Source organism: Apteryx mantelli, chromosome 3 (genome assembly GCF_036417845.1).
Source record: "Apteryx mantelli isolate bAptMan1 chromosome 3, bAptMan1.hap1, whole genome shotgun sequence".
Taxonomy (NCBI): domain Eukaryota; kingdom Metazoa; phylum Chordata; class Aves; order Apterygiformes; family Apterygidae; genus Apteryx; species Apteryx mantelli.
In genome coordinates, this window is record NC_089980.1 from 93,230,539 (window position 1) to 93,253,631 (window position 23,093).

At 40.2% G+C, this 23,093-nt stretch overlaps 1 protein-coding gene across 1 annotated transcript; it reads left to right on the forward strand.

Annotated features, from left to right (window-relative positions):
• Positions 1–3,741: 3,741 nt before the first annotated feature.
• CCNC (cyclin C) lies at positions 3,742–23,093 on the forward strand. Its single transcript, XM_067293929.1, has 12 exons — positions 3,742–3,838; positions 4,693–4,799; positions 8,529–8,613; positions 8,858–8,927; positions 10,410–10,461; positions 12,611–12,666; positions 14,088–14,123; positions 16,951–17,042; positions 17,788–17,855; positions 18,195–18,274; positions 21,000–21,118; positions 21,794–23,093. Exons 1-12 carry the CDS (start codon positions 3,807–3,809, stop codon positions 21,846–21,848), a joined length of 852 nt encoding a protein of 283 aa, XP_067150030.1. The 5' UTR covers positions 3,742–3,806; the 3' UTR covers positions 21,849–23,093.

The window sequence follows — 23,093 nt, forward strand, 5'->3', positions numbered from 1 at the left end:
CTGAAGTGGTGGATGGAGCCGGGGAGAGTTTGCCCACTATGAGGAGGACCCCTAGGGAGCAAGTGGGCTGCTCTTCACACAGTACGCTGCTTGCAGACAGCCAAGGCATAACTACATTTTAGAACAAATCAGTTTTGTCAGACCAAGCAAAAATAGTCTGTTTGTGCTCGCAGGTTTTGACAGCCATTAGCACTAAGCACAGTCTTCCCAGTAGGATAAGCCAGGAGTTACTTCACCTTGCCAAGAAGCTGCCCTGTGGGAGCGCTTCTTGCTCCTGCTGTGACCAGCAACAGAAACTCTGCTAAGTTTTGTGGGTGCAGGAAGAGGCCTGAGCCACCGGCCGGGGCTCCTGGGGGAGCGGGGAGGCCACGAGGCGACAGCTCTCCCGGGAGGGTTGCCAGCTGCCAGCCGTCTTTCTGTCTAGTGGCTCAGCAGCCTTTTTCTGACCCACATTCAGCCCTGACAATTAGGCTTGCAGGATGAATAAATACATGCACCCATCTATGTATAAGAGTGTGTGCGTACATATATGTCTCTATATTGGGAAGGAAAGAAAATAACCTCCCAAATATTGGATCTAGATTCTACCATGTAAGAGTCTCCATTAGGGATAACTAAGTTAGACTGTTGATTTTGCAGTAGAGGGTATGGAAATGGGCAAGGCATCCAGGAGTGACTTACTTAATGCTCACTTTTATATAGACCTCCTGGGGAGGAAAGGGGAACGTATGGAGGAACTGATGAATGTAACCGCTGGTAGCACCAAACATGGGGTAGAGCTATCAGTAAACTAAAATATTTCAGTAGTCCTTCAGCAGCTTTTCCACACAGTGTGCCAGCTTTCTTTGCTTAACCTTTTTGTTTACCTATAGACCCTCGAGTGCTCTCGCTGACCAAATTTCAAGGTCTCCTTTTCACATGCCTCACTCTGTGAGTCAATATACAGCACAACTGCATTCACAGTGTCCTACCACCTTGCTTGTGCCATGTCACCACTCTAAAAATGTCTGAAACTAGTTGCAAAACAGTGTTAATGACCCCTTCCCTTACCTCCCCCCCCCCCAAATTTTGAGCAGGCTTTTAGGAAAAGTGTGATAGAAATATAGATACTTGGACTGCAACAGCATGAGTCACAGCAGCCTTATTCTGGGTCCCTAAGTGACTGTGTGCTCCTGCTGATTCTGTCAGTATTCACCTATGGTCCCTTCAGCCTTTATAAATAGGCACTTTTTTTTACTGGTCTCACTGCAAAGATCAGGTATACTTCCCCTAGTGGTAGTACTGCTTGAAGAAATGGAGAGGTATCCATCCTCCCTCTCTCCAACGTTATCCTCATGGCAGTACCCCATCCGTGTTGTTGTGTATGTACCAGGACCTACAGCTTCTGGTTTTATGCTGTTTTCCCTACAGTATATAGAAAAAGACAGCTCAGATTCCATTTAGAAAGTTGGGAGCCAGTTTCATTTATCATCACAATAAAGAACATGAAAAGAAAGCAAAGGATTTAGGCCCAAATTCTCCCTATACAACTTTAGATATCTGCCTGCAGAGGCCCTCTCCAAAGGAGGAAAACTCCAGCACAGAGCAAGCAGAGCCCTGAACTGAGGGAACAGGTAAGATAAAGGGAAATTTAGGTGCAGTGGGGACAAAGCAAGAGAAATAAGTGGTCTTAGTTATTTACTTACCATCCATAAAGAAATTTTATTTAATCTGCTATTTCAAAGTGCAACTACTACTTATCAGTTACTGTGAAACGGGATCTTTAGTGCAAAGCCAATTCAGGAAACATTATTTTACAGGAGAGAGCTCAGTTCTCTAAAGCCCAGGACTTCTTTCAAGTGCCTGACCATAGACTGTAGTTGGGCACAGAAAGAAGCTTATACACAAAACTAACTTGTTTCTAAAACTGGAAAACCCACCATGCTTAAACTGAGTAGGTAAGGGTTCTGTTCTTTCTGTTTTTCCATTTTTATGACAGAAGCAGACAAAAGGAAGCAGGCAAATGGAAATAAGCTGTCCTTTGTGATCATACCCTGTTGTTCCACAAGAGTTTGTTTAACCTTCAAAATAAATTAAAGAAGGTTCAGGGTTATTCTAGCACGTGCTGTCCTTTCCAGGGCACCCTCTGAGCTTGTGGGAACAGAAACAAGGCCCAGTAATGCACTCCAGGCACTATCTGGACAAGCCTTTATAATTCCCATCCCTACAGACATGAGAAATTAGGAGCAGGCTAGTACAGAATTCAAACACTGGAAGAACACCATGCAGGAGAGCATTTTTTAAAAGGAAGAATTTCAAAGAGCTATTGCCACCCTTTTAGTGACTTGTCTGTCTGGGAAATTAGAGCACAAATAAACTAAGGGGTGCACGGTAAACTCTTTTAGGTGAGGCAAATTTTTAATGTCCAGGATGCATCATGACATAACCATGCAGCACCAAGAGATGCTTGTTAAATATTTAATTGTGACAGAACGCATTTTGGTTCCACTAGGCTGTTTTGAAAGCAAGGTGTGGTGATTCTACTGAAGTTCAAAACAGAGACTCCATATCTAGTAATTAGCAGTGTTGAATGATATGTCAATAAAGATCAATAATTTTGTCAAGGATGGTCTAGGGAAGGCGAAGAAACCTGCATTATTCTGTTTCATATATCATATAAATAGGTACCTCTGAGTATCCATTTTGGTGATCTCCAGTATTACATAATGCTGTGATCCTCTGTTTTCCACAGAAATAGCATGCTTTTTTTGTATAAATGGTATCTTTGAATTTTACTAATAAAAGTCATTAACTGTGGCATCCTGGAGACGTAAGTATTTGCGATATTGAAGCTGGGATGTATTCTGCATAAACTGTCCATTGACCAACAGCCTTTTAAGAGTCTCCACACAGCGAGTTAGCATGGAATTAACTAGTTTGCTGCAGATTCAAACCCTGCCTGACTCTTATTCCCTTCCCGTACAGGCAAACAAACTCTACGGCGCTTTTTATTGCTAGAGCAGCAATAGAAACTTTTGCATAACTGTGAACCTGGCACAAGATACATAAGCTATTAAGAAACAATAAACGCAGAACAGCACAATGCTGTTTGATAGGATCACTTTTCAAGGCTAACGCACCAGAATGCAACTACGTGTAACTATAAAATCAAGTATGATGGACACGTCGTCCCTGGAGAACCGCTGGCCGCGCTGCCGGGCTTCAGGGCACCCAAGCCGCGATGTGCACGACGGTGGGCCGGAGAGCAGGCCCCGGCCTAAGGAAGTGGTGGAGCCCGGCCTGCCTGTAACAGCAATTCTGCCATTAAAAGCCGAACCGTCACGTTCTACGACAGCAGAAAGTGAAATTATAGAGGTAAAGTTATTTTATCTGGCTGCCTCCCGTGCCAAGAACGGGCTTCACCACAGCCAGTGGAGGCGCCGGCAGGTCCCTCGGGAGGGCTGATGGTGCCGCGCCTTCCGCCACCACGGCCGCCTCAGTGGGCTTTCCTCCTGCTTTGGGCAATCACCCAAACGCAGTGCTCCCTTCAGGCGCCCACGCCGGCGACAAAACGCGAGGGGGAGCCGGCAGGGCCCGGGGGCGGCGGCGGCGGCGACGACACCACCCGGCGCGGCCGGGCGGAACCCGCGCGCGGGGGAACGGCTGTGCCTGAGCCGCGTGTTGCCGGCCGGCGGCGGCGGCGGCGGCGGGGCGCGGGGCGGCGGCGGCGGCCGCCTCCTTCCTGCTGCCGGCGCGGGGGAGGCGGCGCGGCGCGGCGCGGCGGGGCCGGCGGGATCGCGGGCCCGGGCGCCTCCGCTCTCCTCCTCATGGCCGGGAACTTCTGGCAGAGCTCGCACTAGTGGGTGCCCGGGCCGCCGCGGCGCGGGATAGCGCGGGGGGCCGCGGGCCGGCGGGCGGCTGCGCCCGGCCGGCTTTGTTCGCGGGGCAGGGGCCGGGGCCGGAGCCGGGGCCGGGGGCCGGGGCGGCCCTGCGCTGCGCTGCGCTGCCCCGCGCTGCCCCGGCGGGAGGAGCCGCCGCGTCGGGGTGTCCCGGGCCGCGCGGCGCCGAGCGCGGCAGAAACGGGGCCGTATCGCTTCCTGGGGGGGTGTGGGGGGGAACTGGCATCATCACGGTGAATAATTTAACTGGGGTAATTTCTGTGCTGCTCAGTGGAAATGGGGCCTTTGAGGTTGCTGCGCAGTGACTGCTAAGGTATGTGGACTCCTAGGGGCACGGAGAGGAGCCCCGTGTACCGCAGGAGCAGTGTCTGTGCCGGCGCTGGCTTCATGTCAAGCGACCTGCACCCGCTCCTGCGAGTGAGGAGAGCTGAGGTCTTGCAGACGTGTATCTGCCTGCAGCGCTGGGTCAGCCAAGGTTGAGCTGTGTCAAAGCACCTCGTGCTGAGCGTATTGAGTTTGAAATGGTTGCCCAAGATGCACTAAATATAACATAAAATTTACAAGTAATTGATAGTGCACATCTTAATACAGTTTAGTTTGCTACAGGTAAGGACTAATCTTTTTGGTCCCTGCTAGTGTTTTTTTCAGATATCTAACTTGGAAAATCCTAGTGAATGCTTGCTTGGGAAGAATATACATGGTTTCTTTAAAGGCCACTTGCCCTTTAGGCCTAACTTGTAATCTGTAGTCTGTACAGGAGACACTTGATATGATGTTCATAAAGAGTTGCTAAAATTATTTTCCCTCCCTTTAGTTTACAATGGATTTTGGATAAACAAGATCTATTGAAGGAACGCCAAAAAGACTTGAAATTTCTTACTGAAGAAGAATATTGGAAGCTACAGATATTTTTTACTAATGGTAAAACTCTATTTTTAGTTCAGCCATATAATCTCTATAGTATTTGCCATGCCTAAATGCAAGTTTTAATTGCTTAGAGAATGCAACGTTTTCATTATTGTATTACATATATTTTCCTAACGTATTTTAACGAAGGGCTGGAATGTCAATAACATTGTCATTCAGATTAGTTGTATTAACACATTTTTAGGATAATTTATAGATGAATTAGCTGTATTTGTGATTTTTTTTCTAATCTATGAGAGGATAAATAGTAGATTTTTTTATTCAAGAGGTTCTTACCAAAAAAATAAAAGGAGGGGAAGCCAACAGAAACTACTAAACTAGCAAAGTGGAGACTCGGTGTTGAGCAGTAGTAGTCAAACTGTGGTCCTTGAGCGTTTTTTGGTGAGCTCTTAGGTCATAGTATTTTAGCTACTCCATGGAGTCCTGTTAAACGGCAAAGCTTGCAAACTTGTCAGTTGTGTTCAGTTATGCTCTTTGAAACCTGCACCGCAGCCTGTGTCCTCGTGACCGATTCCCCAGCACTGGGTGGCTCCCAAATTGCTTGACGCTTTCTGCAGGACTGAGAGCTATCAGCAGCCTGTTCTCCCAAAGAGTTTGGGGCTTGTCTGTCTGTACAGTTATCTGAGACTAGATCCTGGAAACCATTTGACCATATGAATAGCATTATTGGAGGAAATCAGATTACATAAGCACTTAAATTATTCAGCATTTAAAAAAATCTTCCAAAGAGGAAAGAAAATTGCCAAGTAGAAATTTGTTTGCAGACAGCTATTTAAATATTTTTCATGGCAATCCTTTAAAGTAGAGAACACTTATTTTTTTTCAGCTAGCTGGTCAAACATACTTGAGGCAGAAGAGTTAAGTGGCTTCCCAAGGCCACTGAAAGGTCTTATGTTGGTGCTGGGATTATAACTGAAAAATACTTATCCCAGCCTCTCTCTTAGCTTAGCTCTTTTGTAATAATCAAGTATGCTGCAGATCTAATCACTGTTGATAGGTCTATGTTATCACTTGTACAGCACCAGAAAAATCAAGCAACCAATGATTTATCTATTCAGTTGATTCCTGAAATTGCTTGAGGATAAAACAAAGTATCTTAGCTTCATAATGCCAAAAGAATAAATGGGATACTAATACTTCTAAAATGATATTTCTATGTTAATTTTCACTAGTATTAATTTGAATTATGAAACATATAATACCTTTTGCCGTTTTTCATGTTTCATTTCAGTACTTTCCTTGAGTAAACAAAGGTTTACAAAGTAGACAAATTGGTTTCACTTTGTGGTTGACAAGCTCCTTTTCCTCTGGTGCTCCTTGCCTTTCCCGAGGGTACATTGCATGCCCCATGGCAGCTGGAGGACAGCTCTGTGAGCGTCTCCCTTGTGCGCGTACAAACGCAGCATGCCCTGGAGGAGAGAGTGGCGCTGGGCTGTCACCCCTTCTGTGGCAGAGAGAAGCTCCTTCACGGAGCAGGCGGCCTGGAGCTGCTCTGTGCCGGTGGGAGCTCATGCAGTGCTTGCTTTCCTTGAGCCCTCAATATGTGTTGCATCTCATCACCTGCCCTCAAATTGGGCACTCAGCTTTGGATTTAAAGAGCTTTTCCCTCTTTTCTCCCACCTCCTGCATTAGCTGGGTATGGATATAAGCCTTGGCCATGGCTTGCCAAATCCAACCTGTGTCTACCTCCAGGACACAGTCTCTTCCCAAAGCAACCAGAAAATTACCTGGAGAAAAGCAGTTTCCTGCTTCATCCCCCTTTGAAAATGGTTGCTGTAGATCACCAACTGGTTGTATGACTATATACAACTACTTGGACTGTTAAAACTATAGAGAAGGAAAACTATCATCTTCTGAAATAGTTTGAAGAAGGAAATTCATGTTGACTTTTTTCTTTGGATCACAGGTTTTTAATAGAGGTTTTGGCTGAAAAGCAGATTAATGAATTTCCCTTTTTGGTTTAGTGCAGAAGCTGTAATGTTTGTGTTACAGGGTACCCAAAAAAACATTTGAATTTAAAGCAACATTATTAAAAAAAACCCTGAAACTATTATTTTGTAAATATAAGGGAATAAATAGTCCAACGGTTTCTTTTAAAATACTTCAGAAATTAATTAGAAGTATTGGAATTTTTTCTCAGCATGTACAAGCTTCCATTTCATTAAGTCTCTCTAGGCCCCTTGTCCATTTTTTTTCCTAGACCTTACTTGATTTCTCTCTGACAGCAGATGGCCTAATCGTTCCTGAAGATCCCATGGGAGTGAGAAACCTATTTGGAGAATTCTGTTTGGCTTAATACTTGGATTTTTATGATGCCTTAGCAGTGAGACAGCTTTGTAGCCCCATTGTCAAATCAAAGAGAAAAATCCTTTCAAACCTCCCAAGATACACTGAGAAATATTTTAATATTTGTACAGAGATCGTACTGACCTAACCTCCTTTCTGGCACTATTGTTTGTGAGCCTTAGTGTCACTGGCAACCTAATCTCAATTTGGCATTCTTTCTAGGAGAAGAATGGTGTGGCCAGGAAAGGGATTTTAAATTTCTTTGAGTAAACATAGGGGGTGACAAATTATTTTCTTCCCCGCAAAAAACCTAAGTTGCTGTTCAGTGCTGTTCAGGGTGGTTTTCTCCTACATTCATCCCTTTTCCAGCCAAGCATGCTCTTGATATTTGCTTTTTTTTTTTTAAATGCTGAGATGTTCCATCAAAAGTGGGAGTAGAACGTACCTTGACTATTCCCAAGAGATGATGGATAATAGCTTGGGAACAGACTTCATCCTTAAAAGTCCTTGCATAGAGACTTAGCAATGACTGATAACAGAATTGTTTGCTTTTTCCATCAATGATCACTGTCTTGATCTTGCTGTACATATTTTAAAAATACACTTAAGTATACATTGAATGATCTTTTTAGACGTTTGTGGAGAGGGAGGAAAAAAAAGAAGAGGGAATCTAATATAGCCAAGCCTTGCTCAGAATAGCGGCCATGAAGCAGTACAGGAAAAATAACAAGTAACAACCTTACGTTTCACTCCATCATTCTCTATATCCTACCCCTGCTCTTAATCCCAGCTTGATGTATCTGATTTGCTTGGCACCTTTCCTTTGCCTGGGAGGCCAAACAGGAGCTACCTGCCCAGATGACACCAAGGTTGTTTCCTGGCCAACTGGCAGAGGACCACTGTGATGGAGCAGCTGACTGCATCCTCTGGTCTCCCACCCCCTCTCCCTGGACTAAATATGTCATTTCTTTAACATCTGCTGCCTCCGCCAAATTTAGTGAATATGTTTGCGTTGGCAGTTTCAGTTGTTTGGAAGAAACATCCATTTTGCATGGCACTGAAAAGCCACAGACTTACGTTTCAAATATTTTGCATTTGTTTTGCTATAAAATGAATTACCCGAGCTTTACCCTTCTGAGACTTGTCGTCATCTTCTTAAAGGGCACACTCACTTCGTGTGCAGTAAAATCGAGTTACATTCCCCTCTTTAAAGGTGACCACAAGCTTCAGGGTGCAATACCTCTTCTTCACCTGCAGGTCTGTAGGTTTGCAGCAACGTGCAGTCTCACCCGAGTGATTGAACTGAACTGAAGAAGAGGGCTGGCTGTACAGCTGTTCTTTAGGATCCTGAGCATCGCTCATGTTTTGAGATCCTTTGCTATTTGTTATCAAATTGTCTGAAAAACTCAACTCAAGCTTTTGTTCATTTTTTTCAAGTTATCCAGGCTTTAGGTGAACATCTTAAATTAAGACAACAAGTTATTGCCACTGCAACAGTCTACTTCAAGAGATTCTATGCCAGGTAGGACTGTTTACTATGATGGTACAAGAATAAAACATTTGTTAGGCACACTTTGATAGCCCTTTTAAAATGCAGTTCTATATTAAAAAAACAATGCCACTTTTGTTTTCTGGATGGTGTAAAGCTTTTATGCTAATAAAGTTAACTTAAGCTTTGCTTTTCAAAAGGAAGTGTGGTGCTCTTAATAGATTAATCGTTCTATGTGTATGAAACAACATATTATAATTTTGTTATAACATTTCAGATATTCCCTAAAAAGTATAGATCCAGTATTAATGGCTCCTACGTGTGTGTTTTTGGCATCCAAAGTAGAGGTATGAAGTATTACAATTTTCTAATGTAAACTTTTGTGATGTATGAGAGAGAGAAAACATTTAGGGTTTTTTAAATTTTTGTTCTTCATGCTTTGGGGGTTGAAACCTCTTTCTATGGATTTCTATAGCAATTTAAAAAAGGAGGCAGAGAAGGCCTTCAGACATGTTATTTAGTATTTGATCTTTCACAATTTTCTCTAAATTACTAATCCTGAAGGGCGTCTGAAAATTGGAAGAAGTATTTTAAATGGCTGTTTCACTGTAATACAGTATTCACATATTTACATAGCATATATTAAGTTGTGCAGTTTTTGCTAAAGTATCTCTTTTCTGATGTATTTTTCCTTATGTATGTTTGCTCAAACTTAAAAATATAATTTATGTTTTATTCCTAATTATCTTTTTCCCTTTTGTGTAGTGAGGGATCTCAGAGTTTACCACACTTTCATTACTTGAATTAAAAAGCATGTTGTAGCTCATATGCTGTCTTTGAGAAATTGTAGTAAGGAACTCGCCTATTAGGGATAACAGTGAGCGTGGCCCAGACCTTTCACCATTAGAAGTCCACTTCAAATGCAGCCAAGAGTTAGCACCAGCTGGGCACTGCTTTGTAATGGAGAAAGTTTTTCAGCTGTTTGAGAAGTGTCTGCATAATGAAAAAGATATCAAGTCAGCAAATTTGTGATATGTCAGCGCTAACGAATTTTACAAGAGGAACCCAAATATCTAGTGGGCGATAGAAGCAGTCCAACTGAACCAGTGTTTACAGGTGATGCTGTTGTCTATGCAAATACAGTGGCACCTTCCAGTGTTTGGAAGAGAGGAAGGAAGGGAGAAAGAGACAGAATATAGGAGAGAGTGTTTTTTATCAGCCTGTTAATTAAGCTTGTTGGAAAGGGCAGACATGAATTTACAGATTTACGTAATAGCACAAATACTAGAAGTCAGTGCAGCCTTCCTTACACTAAGGCTTCTGCAGGTGCAGGGGTCAGTTGTAGTGGTAACATTTCTGCTATGAACTTCTCTGAAAATTTTTTTTGCATAGACAGTTTTTGGCTTGCTCACTGTCTCAGCAGAGAGGCTAAGGCTTTATGGAAGCATAGGAAAAAAAGGTTTCGAAAGGCAGTTTTCTCTCCAAGTGGGTTAAGAAAAATTTACTTTCTTGAAGTCCTCTTGTCTATTCTATATGTAGGTTGTGAGCCAACTGAACTTCAGGTATTGTGTCTTTAGCACATTTTAATGTTTGTTATTCGTTATAACTGAAACAACAAAGTAACTAATAGATGAAAAATCTCTTTATTTACTTATGATCATTTAATTTACTCTGTTTACCTGGAAAGAAAAGAAAAGAGGGGTGGGGAAAAAAAAGAAATACTGCATAAAGAAGTCCAGTTTAGTAAGAAACCGTTATTTAAATATGGTAACAGTGTGAATAAATGGCATTCCAGGTGGTTCACCTCATTTACCATTCTTTTTCTTCAGGAATTTGGTGTTGTTTCAAATACAAGGTTGATTTCTGCTGCTACTTCTGTATGTAAGTATTAGCGAATTTTGTTGTGCTGTATTTAGGTATCTCTCTATAGGGAGATTTTAAAAAGTAGCTTTTTTATCAAGTGTGAACATTTTTTTTGCATGTTAACTGCTAAGAACTAGCTTAAGCCATTTAGCATAAATAACTTCTGTTTTAAATAAGGAAACAGAAGAGTTCTTTCTTAGTTTTATTTGATTCTGGTAGGAGCTTATGCTAAGCATATTTAAAAACTAAGTAATAAAATTAAACTGTTGTGGTTTAGAAACAGTCTTAAGCAGTAAATTGATTTCAGAACTGCTCAAAGATAGAATTGGAGACTTAGGACTTTATTTCTTTGTTTTATAGCAGGTATGTTTTCATGGAAATACCCGTTTTCAGAATTTTTGGTAGGCTCCGTATCTCCTAATTTTTTAATCCTTTTTTCCCATCAGAAAATTAGTCTTTGCACACAATATTTTTTCTAAATATATGTTTTTAATTGACATATTCTTCACAAATAAAGTTAAAATGCAATTAAATCACATCATAGTTATTTCATTATCTTTCCCATCTGCCTTATATTTCCCAGTTCCTGTAACTTGCATCTCATCTATCAAGGTCTTTAAAGTGATGGTTTCCTTAACTGAATGCTGTAATTTGACCTAGAAGGTCCAGCTGCTCTCAATAGGCAGTTCCTCACTGTGCTCTTCAAATGTAGGTCAGTGCTTTCAAAATCCCTCTTAGAGGTCGAGGGGACAGGTGACTGGCTGCATCTGTAGCCTCCATATGCAGTAAGTATATCAATCCACGGGGCTGGCCTTATGACAATTCCACCACCAGGAACCAAAACGCATCTTCAGTGCCAGCCTGACCAAGACCAGTACTGCATTTAGCAGCAGAGTTGCTATTTTTACAGCAGGAGCATCTCAAAGCACAGATCTATGTGGCAGCTTTGATGCATCAATGAGAGAGGTAGATGGATTTTGGTAAATATGCAGTAGTTGATTTAAATTAGTTAGACTCTTACACTTGAACTGTGCTATTTCTGAAAGTCCCATGTCTCAGAATCACACAGAGGCTTTTCCCTGCAGTGCTTCCTGCTGACCTAGAATTCCCACGTGCTCTGATGAGTACTCTGCATTTTGTGGAAGTGAGGGCAAAACGCAACTGGCTTCCCCCTAGTGTTTATATATCTTTTATTCTACATGGTCTTCCCTTACCAGGGTTGATTCATTAGCATGTACCCACTTTTTGGAGGCCTTCATGGAAAAGGAGAAAAAAGATGAGGTGAGACAAATAAAGGGAACTATCAAAGGGGAAGACTAGCATGGTACTAGTCAGTTGAAAAGGCTTGTCTGCTTTTGGTTAAATAGTCCTAAAGCAAATTTTCTAGCAAAGTCTACCATAGATGAAAATACTTTTAAGGTCTAAATGTTGAAATCTTTAGTCCAGAGGACTGACACTATATTTTCATTAAAGTGAATGGCATACTGATTGTCTGGATGTGATATCAATTCATAATTTACTGTCTGACATTAATATAAGGAATACTGTCCCCTTCCTGGATGTTGAATGTTACCTGCTTTCCTTAGAGGACAGGCATTTAAGTAGATTTTTAAATAGTTTTTAAACTTACAGATATCTCAGATCCACATTCTCAAGGGTACTTTTTTTGTAATTTCTTTGCTCAGCATTCCAGTATCAGATGACTCTGTATTTTTGCCACTTAATGTAATCTTTAATCCCAAATGCCTATTCTGCTTGTAAAATGCATGAGGAGATTTAAGTACCTAAATCAGGCATCATCATAAGCTTGGAACCTAAGGATCTGTACATTTGAATGTTCTCTTGGAGGTAACAGCTTATTAAATCAAATCATATGCTGAAGTAGATGCTTTTACATGGGAAAACTCAAGGAGAGAAACGCCCTCAAAAGATCTGATAATCCAGTGCCCAGGGCATTTGTCTGCAGTGTGGTGAATTGACTTCTTGCTTTGAATTTGAGCCTGGTTTTTGCATATCCAGCATGAATGTTGGATGAATGAACATCCTGGATATACAAAATCTCTCTGGCTGAGATCCCTTCTCCCCATCTGGCTTTTTTAAGACTTTCTAAGAGAAGTAAATTCATTAATTATATATTTTTTAACATATTGATTTCTCTTTATTGTAGTGAAAACTAGGTTTTCTTATGCCTTTCCGAAGGAGTTTCCTTACAGGATGAATCATGTAAGTATGCTGTTCAAAAATATATCTTGATCAAATAAATTAAAAGACAAACACTTGTTAGCAGGAAATCGTATGTCCGCCATATTCTGACTGTTTTTAACTTATTTACCTGTAGGAATAAGCATATAAATGTCTGTTTTGGAGCCCTATATGGCAAAAACTGTCTTCTGTATTAGTCACTTGGAAGCATACTGCTGTTTCAGTGGAAGGGCTAGCCATTCTTTGTTAAACTCTGTGAAGGAAATATTTCCTTACTGGTACAGCAAGTTTGCATAAATAATTTGGGATAGATTTGGGGGAAATTTACTTCTGAAAGTAATAAAATCTTATATAACCGCCTTTCGTTAAATTGTCGGAAGGAATGCTATAAAGAGAAGTGACTGAAATAGCAATTTCTATACAGTATGTTGATAAAAAGAGATGCAGCCTTTTTAAAATGTTTTTGTTTACAAGTACATTGCTTGAGGGAAGATAAATAGCCCTTGTGCCTGGGATGCTTCCAGCCTTGCACACTGGAACAGCTGGCTTAAGGAGAACAGTTTTATTTTTGTCTGTAATATATCATGCTTTTCTCAAAAATTACCTTTCTACAGTCTTTATTTAAAATTTAGAGATTTCCCAGTGTTTTCAAGGCATTCTCAGTCACAGCATTAAGAAATTTTGTACAGTTTTTCTTAAACCTGGTTTTGAATTATGCTGTAATAGTTTGAAAGTTAAATGCATCTCATTTTTTTTGGACTGACCACGATACTTCTTTCTTTGTGATTTTTGCTTTTCAGCCAGTCTAGAAAGCCAAGTGATATATCAGAATATAGAATGCCTAAGTCCTTGCAATGAAACTAAGTTGCTATTTTGCAGATAAAAGCAGACAGAAGCATATTTTAGAGTAGAACAGTAAGCCAAAGACAGTCCAGTCTTTTCCTTGATATTACTAATACATCAGTCACTATCTTAACTGAGAAGGAGAGCTGTTCTAATTGCTGCAGAATGCTTCATATGAAATTAAATCTGAAAAGACATTAAAAGGCCATTTGGCATGTTAGTAGTGTGCTGAAGAGGTTCTATTGCTACAAAAGGACTTCTCTATTGCTGTTGTTTTTAAACTGGGAACAATTTTCTTGCTGCTTAGCGTTGGAACAAATCGGTACTGCCAATGAAATAGTCTTTCATAGTAAACTTGATTCAAAACATTTAAATGCATTGTTATTATGACTAGAGTTAAGTTATAATGTGGTAAGGCAATGACTAGTAATAGTCTCATTTTTTGTTTGTAGTTGTATATGAAATTGATTTAGAAGTGTTGGAAATGTAGGTGCTGGAGAAGAATTCCTGCACATTCATGATGTTAAACTGGATGTCAGTTAATTCTTTCTGCTGTCTGAAACATGCTGCTCCTTAACTGTGTTTTTACTTCTTTGCAGATATTAGAATGTGAATTCTATCTCTTGGAATTAATGGTAGGTGTTTAATTTTTTTTCTACTGTCGCCATAGTTTACTTTTCACGTATTAAGAGTGTTTTGAAATTGTGCTGTCATTTTTTTTTTCTGCTCAGATTTTAGAACAATGTCCATACAAGCCTAACATTTATGTCTTCAGTAGAATGCCCTAGTTACTGTGCTGTCGTCTAGGCTGAGTGAGGGAATTCTCAACTCTTTGTTGAAGCTGGACCTCTCTACAGTAAATATGCAGATTGCAGGCTTGGTGGGGCCAGAAGGGGTGTGTGTATGGCTCTGTATCTTAGTGGTTAGAGCACTGTTGGGAAGGGTAAAGCATACGTTCTTTTTCCAGGACTTTTTTTGTTTTTTAAATAAAAGGTAGTTGCATATAGGTTCTGAAACAGAGACTAGGATGTTGGTGTCCCTGTTTCCTCAGATGAATGGCCAGTCAGGAGCATAAAGAGTTGTATTCCTGCTGTACCCTCTTCTTGCCTAGAGTAATATGGTCCAGCTTCAGCAGAAGGCATGGATAGTATCTCACCCAGACTAGTCTATAACCTGATAATTAGAGCAATCTTCTAAGGAGTTCATGTGTGTTTGAATCCTCTGTGGAAGAAACTGAATTGAGGGCCTCCCACCTTCTGAGACAGTGCTGTGACTATCAGGTTGTTATATGAAAAGGGGCACAGCATGATGTTTTCTTTCCAGGAATTTTTAAAGAAAGGAGCCACAACTATATTTTGTGAAGGTCACAGTCCCTTGCTGTATTTTCTACAGAAGATGAAAGCATGCAGCCCGGGATTCTTGAGCAATTTAGATAAAGTTGTACCTAGTTTCTGCATATTTGTTGGACTTGGATGGGTTAGGCACCAAGCTCACTGTACTGGGTGGTTCTGTTGAAGTGCCCAAAAAGGAAGGATAAAACAGGGAAGAGTCTAGTGACTTAGGCAACAACTGAGCAAGGATATGTGTTGGGAACAGAGCACTGAGGAGGTTGGACCATAGTTCTGGTTTACACCTAAAGTTTTTACAACCCCTTTCTATATGCTATATTTATATTTAGACTTTGATACCCCTGCTATACATGGCAGCAGTTTCTGAGCTTTGTATTTCAGAGTTTTATTGCAAGTAACTTGATTTACAGAAAGTTACTTTTTGAGGATTAACTTATTTCTCCAGTACACTATAAAATATATATTCACAGAATCACAGAATCACTGAGGTTGGAAGGGACCTCTGGAGATCATCTAGTCCAACCCCCCTGCTCAGCAGGGTCACCTAGAGCACATTGCACAGGATTGCATCCAGGCGCGTTTTGAATATCTCCAGAGAAGGAGACTCCACCATCTCTCTGGGCAACCTGTTCCAGTGCTCTGTCACCCTCACAGTGAAAAAGTTTTTCCTCATGTTCAGATGGAAGTGTCTGTGTTTCAGTTTGTGCCCATTGCCTCGCATCCTGTCGCTCGGCACCACTGAAAAGAGTCTGGTCCCATCCTCTCGACACCCTCCCTTCAGATACTTGTACACATTGATAAGATCTCCTCTCAGCCTTCTCTTCTCCAAGCTAAACAGGACCAGCTCTCTCAGCCTTTCCTCATAAGAGAGATGCTCCAGTCCCCTCATCATCTTTGTAGCCCTTCGCTGGACTTGCTCCAGTAGTGCCACATCCCTCTTGTACTGGGGAGCCCAGAACTGGACACAGTACTCCAGATGTGGCCTCACCAGGGCTGAGTAGAGGGGGAGAATCACCTCCCTCCACCTGCTGGCAACACTCTTCCTGATGCACCCCAGGATACCATTGGCCTTCTTGGCCACAAGGGCACATTGCTGCCTCATGCTTAACTTGGTGTCCACCAGCACTCCCAGGTCCTTCTCAGCAGAGCTGCTTTCCAGCAGGTCAACCCCCAACCTGTACTGGTGACTGGGGTTATTCCTCCCCAGGTGCAGGACCCTGCATTTGCCTTTGTTGAACTTCATGAGGTTCCTCTCCGCCCACCTCTCCAGCCTGTCCAGGTCCCTCTGAATGGCAGCACAGCCCTCTGGGGTATCGGCCACTCCTCCCAGTTTTGTATCGTCAGCAAACTTGCTGAGGGTGCACTCTGTCCCTTCATCCAGGTCATTGATGAAGAAGTTGAACAAGACTGGACCCAGGACTGACCCCTGGGGGACACCGCTAGCTACAGGCCTCCAACTAGACTCTGTGCCACTGATCACAACCCTCTGAGCTCTGCCATTCAGCCAGGTCTCAATCCACCTCACTGTCCACTCATCTAGCCCACACTTCCTGAGCTTGTCTATGAGGATATTGTCTATAATAACTGTGTTTCACCTCAGTGTCTAGCACCTGTAAACTAATGCAGCTTTCCCCTACTGTATCCATACAGTTGGCTGTTTTCAGTGAGAGGGTTATTCCTCATTGTACACAGCAACCTGGGCCAGGAATCCTGGGCCAGGATTTCAGAGCAGTGGAGATTTTTTTTTTCTTCCCTCTTTCCAAACCAGTGTCAATTATTTTGGCATGCTTTCCATGTATGTTATTTAGTGACAGACTGTTTTCTGGCAGTATTTTATATTTCCAAGTGGGAATTATGGGTTTGTAAGCAAATGAGGTTTCAGTGTGCTGCGGATGTGGCTCTCTGTCTCAAAGGGACAGGACATTGACAGACTGGCAACCATGCTGTATAATGGTATCCTAAAGAGAGCGCTGCCCTCATGATAGCAGAGCTAGGTGTCATAATGCTACTTAAAAAATCAGTAACTGATTTTTTTAATTAATTGGTTATAGTCTGAACTGACAACACATTCTGTATTGCAAGCTGACTTTTATCCTGTTGACATCTTTCCTAGGACTGCTGTTTGATAGTATATCATCCTTATAGACCTTTGCTCCAATATGTGCAAGATATGGGCCAAGAAGACATGCTGCTACCTCTTGCATGGTAATGAAGAAAAGATTAATAATAGTGCCTCTTCTCAGCAGGAAAGCAAGTGTTTAATAGTTATGCTTCAGAGGTGGTTAAGTAAAAGCAAACTTAGCCGTATTTGAATACAAAGGGTGCCCTAGTTAACCTATGCAGGTATATGTCCGTGGCTTAACTTATTTTGTCTTTAACTCTGTAATGATTTTACTTTGAAATGGTACAATTTTTATTTCTAGACCAGCTCTAGTAGCACAATTTTCTATGCTCCTGAATGGTGGCTGAGAGTAGAGAAATTTTTTCTATTAATGTTAGTTTTCTGTACTATCTTGTCATAGCAGGTAGAAGCAGTATATAATTTTGGTTTGTTTAGCTGGGTTAGCAGAACTCTTAAATACTTGAACTGTTTCTCAAATATAGTAGACAATAAAATATTACCTGTATGTTTGCCCTAACTTGCTTATCTATGAACAGGGATTTTTTTTATGGCGTATGTCAACACCCTCTGCAGAATGACATTTATGATGCTATATTAAGTGCTTCCAAACCTTTGCTCTGACAACAAGGAAAATAATGAAAAGCTTTAGGAAATTTTATACAAGGATAGAGATCTCAACTGTGCTAATTTTGCCCTTGCAGCTTCACTGTTTCTGTTGTTTGGGAAATTCACAAAATGTTTATAACTTTATAACAAACTAACAGCAGTTTTTGAAGTCATGCAGACTAAAGGTGAACAGAATAATACTTACAAGCTCTTTTTGCACAGGAGGATAGTGAATGACACATACAGAACTGATCTTTGTCTGCTGTACCCTCCTTTCATGATAGCTCTAGGTAAGTAACAGCAAGCTGAATTTCTCTGTCATGTTTAAATAGATTGCTTTTGTACAGCATCCCATCAACAAGCATTTCTTAGAATGCCCTCCTAACGTTCTTTAGTTTGCATTTCAAATGGTACTGACAGCATAGCCTTGCAACTTTGAAAGTCTTGAAGAAAAATCAATTAATTTAATCCTGAGTTTCTCTCTTGAAAACTGACTGGGTTGGTTACAGAGGAAGTTAAGAATAATTTAGATCTGTATCATGTTTTATGTGACTAACAAAAAATATGCTGTTTCTAAGTGTATCAAAAGTGCATCTTTGTTCAGTGTTCATATCATGTTATCTTTGCAGCTTGCCTACATGTGGCCTGTGTTGTCCAGCAGAAGGATGCAAGGCAATGGTTTGCTGAGCTATCTGTTGATATGGAAAAGGTAACTTTTTCTTCTCCCCTAACTTGTTATGGACTGACCAGAAAAGTTTGTCATTGTTACAGAATTACTGTATTACATGTCTGTGATACTGATTTGAACTTCATTTAGTGATTTCATGATGGACACTGTTGAACTTGCATAGATCTCTGGGGTGAGGGGGAAAAGATGCCAGGACAGGCAGTTATCACTCTGCTCTGAAAGTCAAGGTTGAATCATTGCAAAGTGTTGCTGGTGTTGCCATTTTTCAGCTGGAAATATAAAACCAATATCCTATGCATTTTTGGTCAGAAGAAAATTCCTGTGGTGGTTCTTTTTATTTATTTATTTATTTTATTCAAGACTGCCAGCACAAGTTTGAGATTTAAATTCTAGTGCACATAATTTTCTGATTCATCCTTGAGCATCTTGCCTGCACACCACTCATTTCCTCCCTAAATGCATGTAGTGTTGCAGAGCATAAAACATTTCTCAGGATGAAAGAGACTGACTTCAGTCAATGTTAAACAGGTTTTGGGGAACAGGGAGAACTCCAAGATCACTCAGACTAGTTCATTGCAATTGCAAATGCCATGTCAAATAATCCCTTTCATAAATTTATCAGGTGCTAAGGTTCTAGTTCTTGTACTGATACGGTTCTTCAACTTAAGTTGCTCCCTTTACTTTTTAGGTTGATCTCCCTAATGTATTCATTCTTTTTTTTACCTTTGTTTTGCTCAAGTAAACAAGCCAAGCTCGTTTGAAGTACTTATTCCCCTTATCAGACTGTGTCAATCTGCACAGATTCTTCACTGTTTACCTTAGTTTAACCATGTCCAGAATTATATAGCATATTTCAGATGAGACTGTACCATTGCCCTCTGTGTTAGCATCAGCATTGTCTTTTATATCCCACTGACCTGTATTTACCTTTTTCACACTGGTACTACACAGGGTATTTTTTGTGTAATCCTGTGATTAGTTGGGACACCTCATCCTTCTGTTCAGTCCTGAGACAGATGATGTTGTTCTTAGTGTCCTCATATTTGACTTTGCATACAGTTCTTTTCATCTCCTTGAAGTTATCTGGATGATCTTAAGGACTGAATTCTTTGACTGTGATTCTGATCTTTTTCTGTACTGTATTGCTTCCTACCATTTGGTTACACCAGATTACTTCAGCACACTCTTCCTAGTTCTCATGCCAACCTTATTACTGAAAATGTTAAATAAGATTAATCCTTCAGGAGCTCCATTTGTAGCCTTATTTCAACATGATTATTCTTACTTCAATTCTACCTGCTGTCATCTTAGTTTGAGGTGGCTTCTTACGTATCTTAGAATTCCTGTACTAATACTTAGATTGTAACTTTTTGCACGTGGCAGATGGTTAGTGAAGTCCGAAGAGATGAGACCTCCTGGATTTCTTTTGTGTAGAATATCAGTTGTCTTATCAAAGAAGGATATCAGGTAACTCTGGCATGATCTACCTGCAGCAAATCCATGTTGTGTTTAGTCTACTTTCTGTTCTCCTGCCCTTGCTCCCCACATCTTGAAAAATTCCTTCAAATCTTGCATGCTTTTGAGATCATGATGATAGGCCTTTATGTGCCTGGATCTCTTTTCTTCTTAAATATAGGAGCTAGAGCTACCACTTTCCAGTCATTATATTATATTTACAGCTCTTGCCTGATAGACTTAATAAATATACTTTCTGCCAGACTTGCTGTTTAATTTACTAGTTCTTGTAGCTTTTTGCAGTGGAGTATCTATTTCCCCTGCCTTGAGTATACTGAGCATTCTGAGTTTTGCTGCCTTTTTTCAAAATAAGCATTCTGTAACCTATATTTCCTGCATATCCATATACATTATTATCGTTCCTGAAAGCTGAAGTGGGAGATTATCTGTTAGCTCTGCTTCTTTCCTTGTTTTGTTAGTCATATAACTGAAGAACCATTTGTGGTTTGGTTTGTGGGTTTTGTGTTTTTGCTTTTTTACAAGCTGTCAATTTGACTTTCAGAAATAATTGCTTTGGTCTCTGTTTCTTCAACTCTAGCTCTCTTGATCTTCCCTGATCCAGTCCTGCCACCCTTCCTCTTCTGTACACTCTTTGGAGAAACACATACACATAGAATATTACACGAGAAATTTAATGAGGTGAATGTAATTGAGGTGCAGTAGATAGCCTCCAAACTGGTAGAGAATATTTCTGCTTCCAGAAGTGCAATATGGAAATTCAACAATTTTTACTATAAAGTATTTAGATACTTCTTGGCTCCTTTCCCTTTTTTAAAGGAATTCGGACCAATGGTTTTTAGACTGTATTTCTGATATATATGGAACATTGCTGATCCTCAGACACTTTACTGTTAAGCCATTGTCATCTAGCTACTGTCGTGCTGCTGAGTGTCCTTATTTTCCCAGTGCCATAGGTATAAGCTGTGACAGTAATTGAGGGGGAAAAAAACAGTTGTTCAGTCCTCAGGGGAGGGGATGTGGTCTACACAGTTCTGAATAAGAGGGAAAGTATTCTGTTCAGGCTTATGTTCATGATTAAATCAAAAAAATAATTATAGAAATGGTTGATTGCCAGACCAGATTAAATGTGAGATGACTCTCTTATAAGATAAAAATTGTGCTTCTTAATTTAGTTCAAGGCATGTTTAGTTAATTACACGCTTAAACTGACTATGCTAAATCAAAATCACTGCTGCATCTGACCTTAAAAATCTACTTTTTTTCTATTTAGATTTTAGAAATAATCAGGGTTATTCTGAAGCTGTATGAGCAGTGGAAGAACTTTGATGAGAGGAAAGAGATGGCTACTATTCTTAGTAAAATGCCTAAACCAAAACCACCTCCAAACAGGTATTGTACCTCTTTCACTTAATATGCCTTTCATACCTAGACTACTATCTTAAGCATGAGTAGAGGAGTAAATGGTTAATTTGAGGTATATGGTTTTTTGTTTTTTTACAGTGCAGACCTTTCTATTATAAACAGCCAGCCTGATTGTTCAGGAGCTAGTGAGAAACATAGTATCTGTTGTTTTATGGAGGGCATTAATGTAATTAGAATGTGATCTCAATATAGCTCAGCAACTGTAAGGAACTGTGCTTGACTCCCATGGCTGGGAGGGCCTGATTCTTTGGACCTGTGCCTGCACAGTGCCATTTTTAATTACTGTGATTAAATATCAGGATTGGGAATCTGCACATGCAAGTTCCTACACACATGCTTATGTAATGTGAACTTTGAAATATTGATTTCAGAAGTAAATTCATCATGATGCTGCATGGGGATATATTGAAATTATTTATTACTCAAATACACTGAAGTTATTTATACATGCATAGAACAACCTTTGCATTTTTTTATGAAACTGCACAGAATTTCTTAACCTACTTGTGTGTATGTTGAAGTATTTTCCCTCAAAAGGCACTTACTACTTTCAGAACACCATATTTTTTCTTTAAAAAAAAATGGAGACATGTAATGTTATACTTCTGTTTGAAGATATATGTTTTTTTTCCCTCCAAACAGTGAAGGAGAACAGGGTCCAAATGGTAGCCAGAACTCTAGTTACAGCCAATCTTAAGACATTCCAAAGAATTTCTTTATGGACCACTTTGGATCAAGGCGTCCTGGGATCTTTCCTGTGTTCATGAAATGGACAGAAGGTTTTAGTTAACATCTTTGACAAAGAACTTGAAGAATAAATAGCTTGTTTCTGTCAAGCATTTTGAAAGCTTTTTCTTTAAAACTGCATCATCTTCTCTGAAGCTGGAGCAAATGTACTAAGATTTCTCAGTGTAAGGAATCATACGTTAAACCGAGCTGCAAAAGATTAACACTATCCACTCAAAACAAATAGTTCATTACTGGTTTTGTTTGCTTTGAGAAAGTTGTAGCTTGCCATTAAAATGAACTGTTTTTTTTAAAGCAACAGTAACCTGAAGCCTAAGTGTAACTATATTGATGACCTGTGTTGTCTTCATTTTGTTTGTGACTGAAGGAAGATAGTGCACTGTATGTTAAATCTATTCATTACCTAGTTTGTTTGTTTTTTTAATAAATATGGATACTGTAACAGGTAAAACAGCAATCCTTCAGAAACAAAACCTAGAAGAGTCCACAAAGAATGTTGTTTTAATTAAAACTGCAGGAAAGAAATTCAGTTCCTTTTTGGATTAGAGAAATGCTGTTTTACTCAGTAGATGTACTTGGATGTTTTTACCATGAAACCTAGTAGCCCAGCTTACCAGAAAAGTGCAATATGTATAGTGTTTCTGCAGTTTTCTTAATCATTTCAAGTGTTAGGAATTAAAAAACCCAACATACTATGATTTATTTGCAAGTACATGTACTGTATAGTACAATCGGAGTATTTTACAAGTGAATAATCAAATACAAATCTAGATATGAGTGCTATTTTTTATTGTGGATTTTTTTTTTTGTACAAGATATACACTGTTAGTCTGCCTTCACTGTTAGTGTGAATTTGTGTGGTTCATTAGAGAGGTTATTTAAGAGGATCAAGCTTTCAGTGAGCTTCATACTGGCTAATTTTAATAATGATCTTAAGAGCAACTGTTTAAAATAACTGAAATGGGATTCCTTGGTTAACTATGTGCTGGAGAAAATGCGATTCCTTCAAACAGAAGGCCATATCCTGTGTTCCTTACTCAGGCAGATCTCCCACTAAAGTCAGGAATTGGCCTAGATCAGACTTGTTGATTTTTAGATAACTCTGTTTCTAAACAATTTCTGTACAATTTCATTTTGAATGAGAATGTTGACTTGCCCAAGTATAAAAACTGAACAATAAAATAAAGTGCAGTAG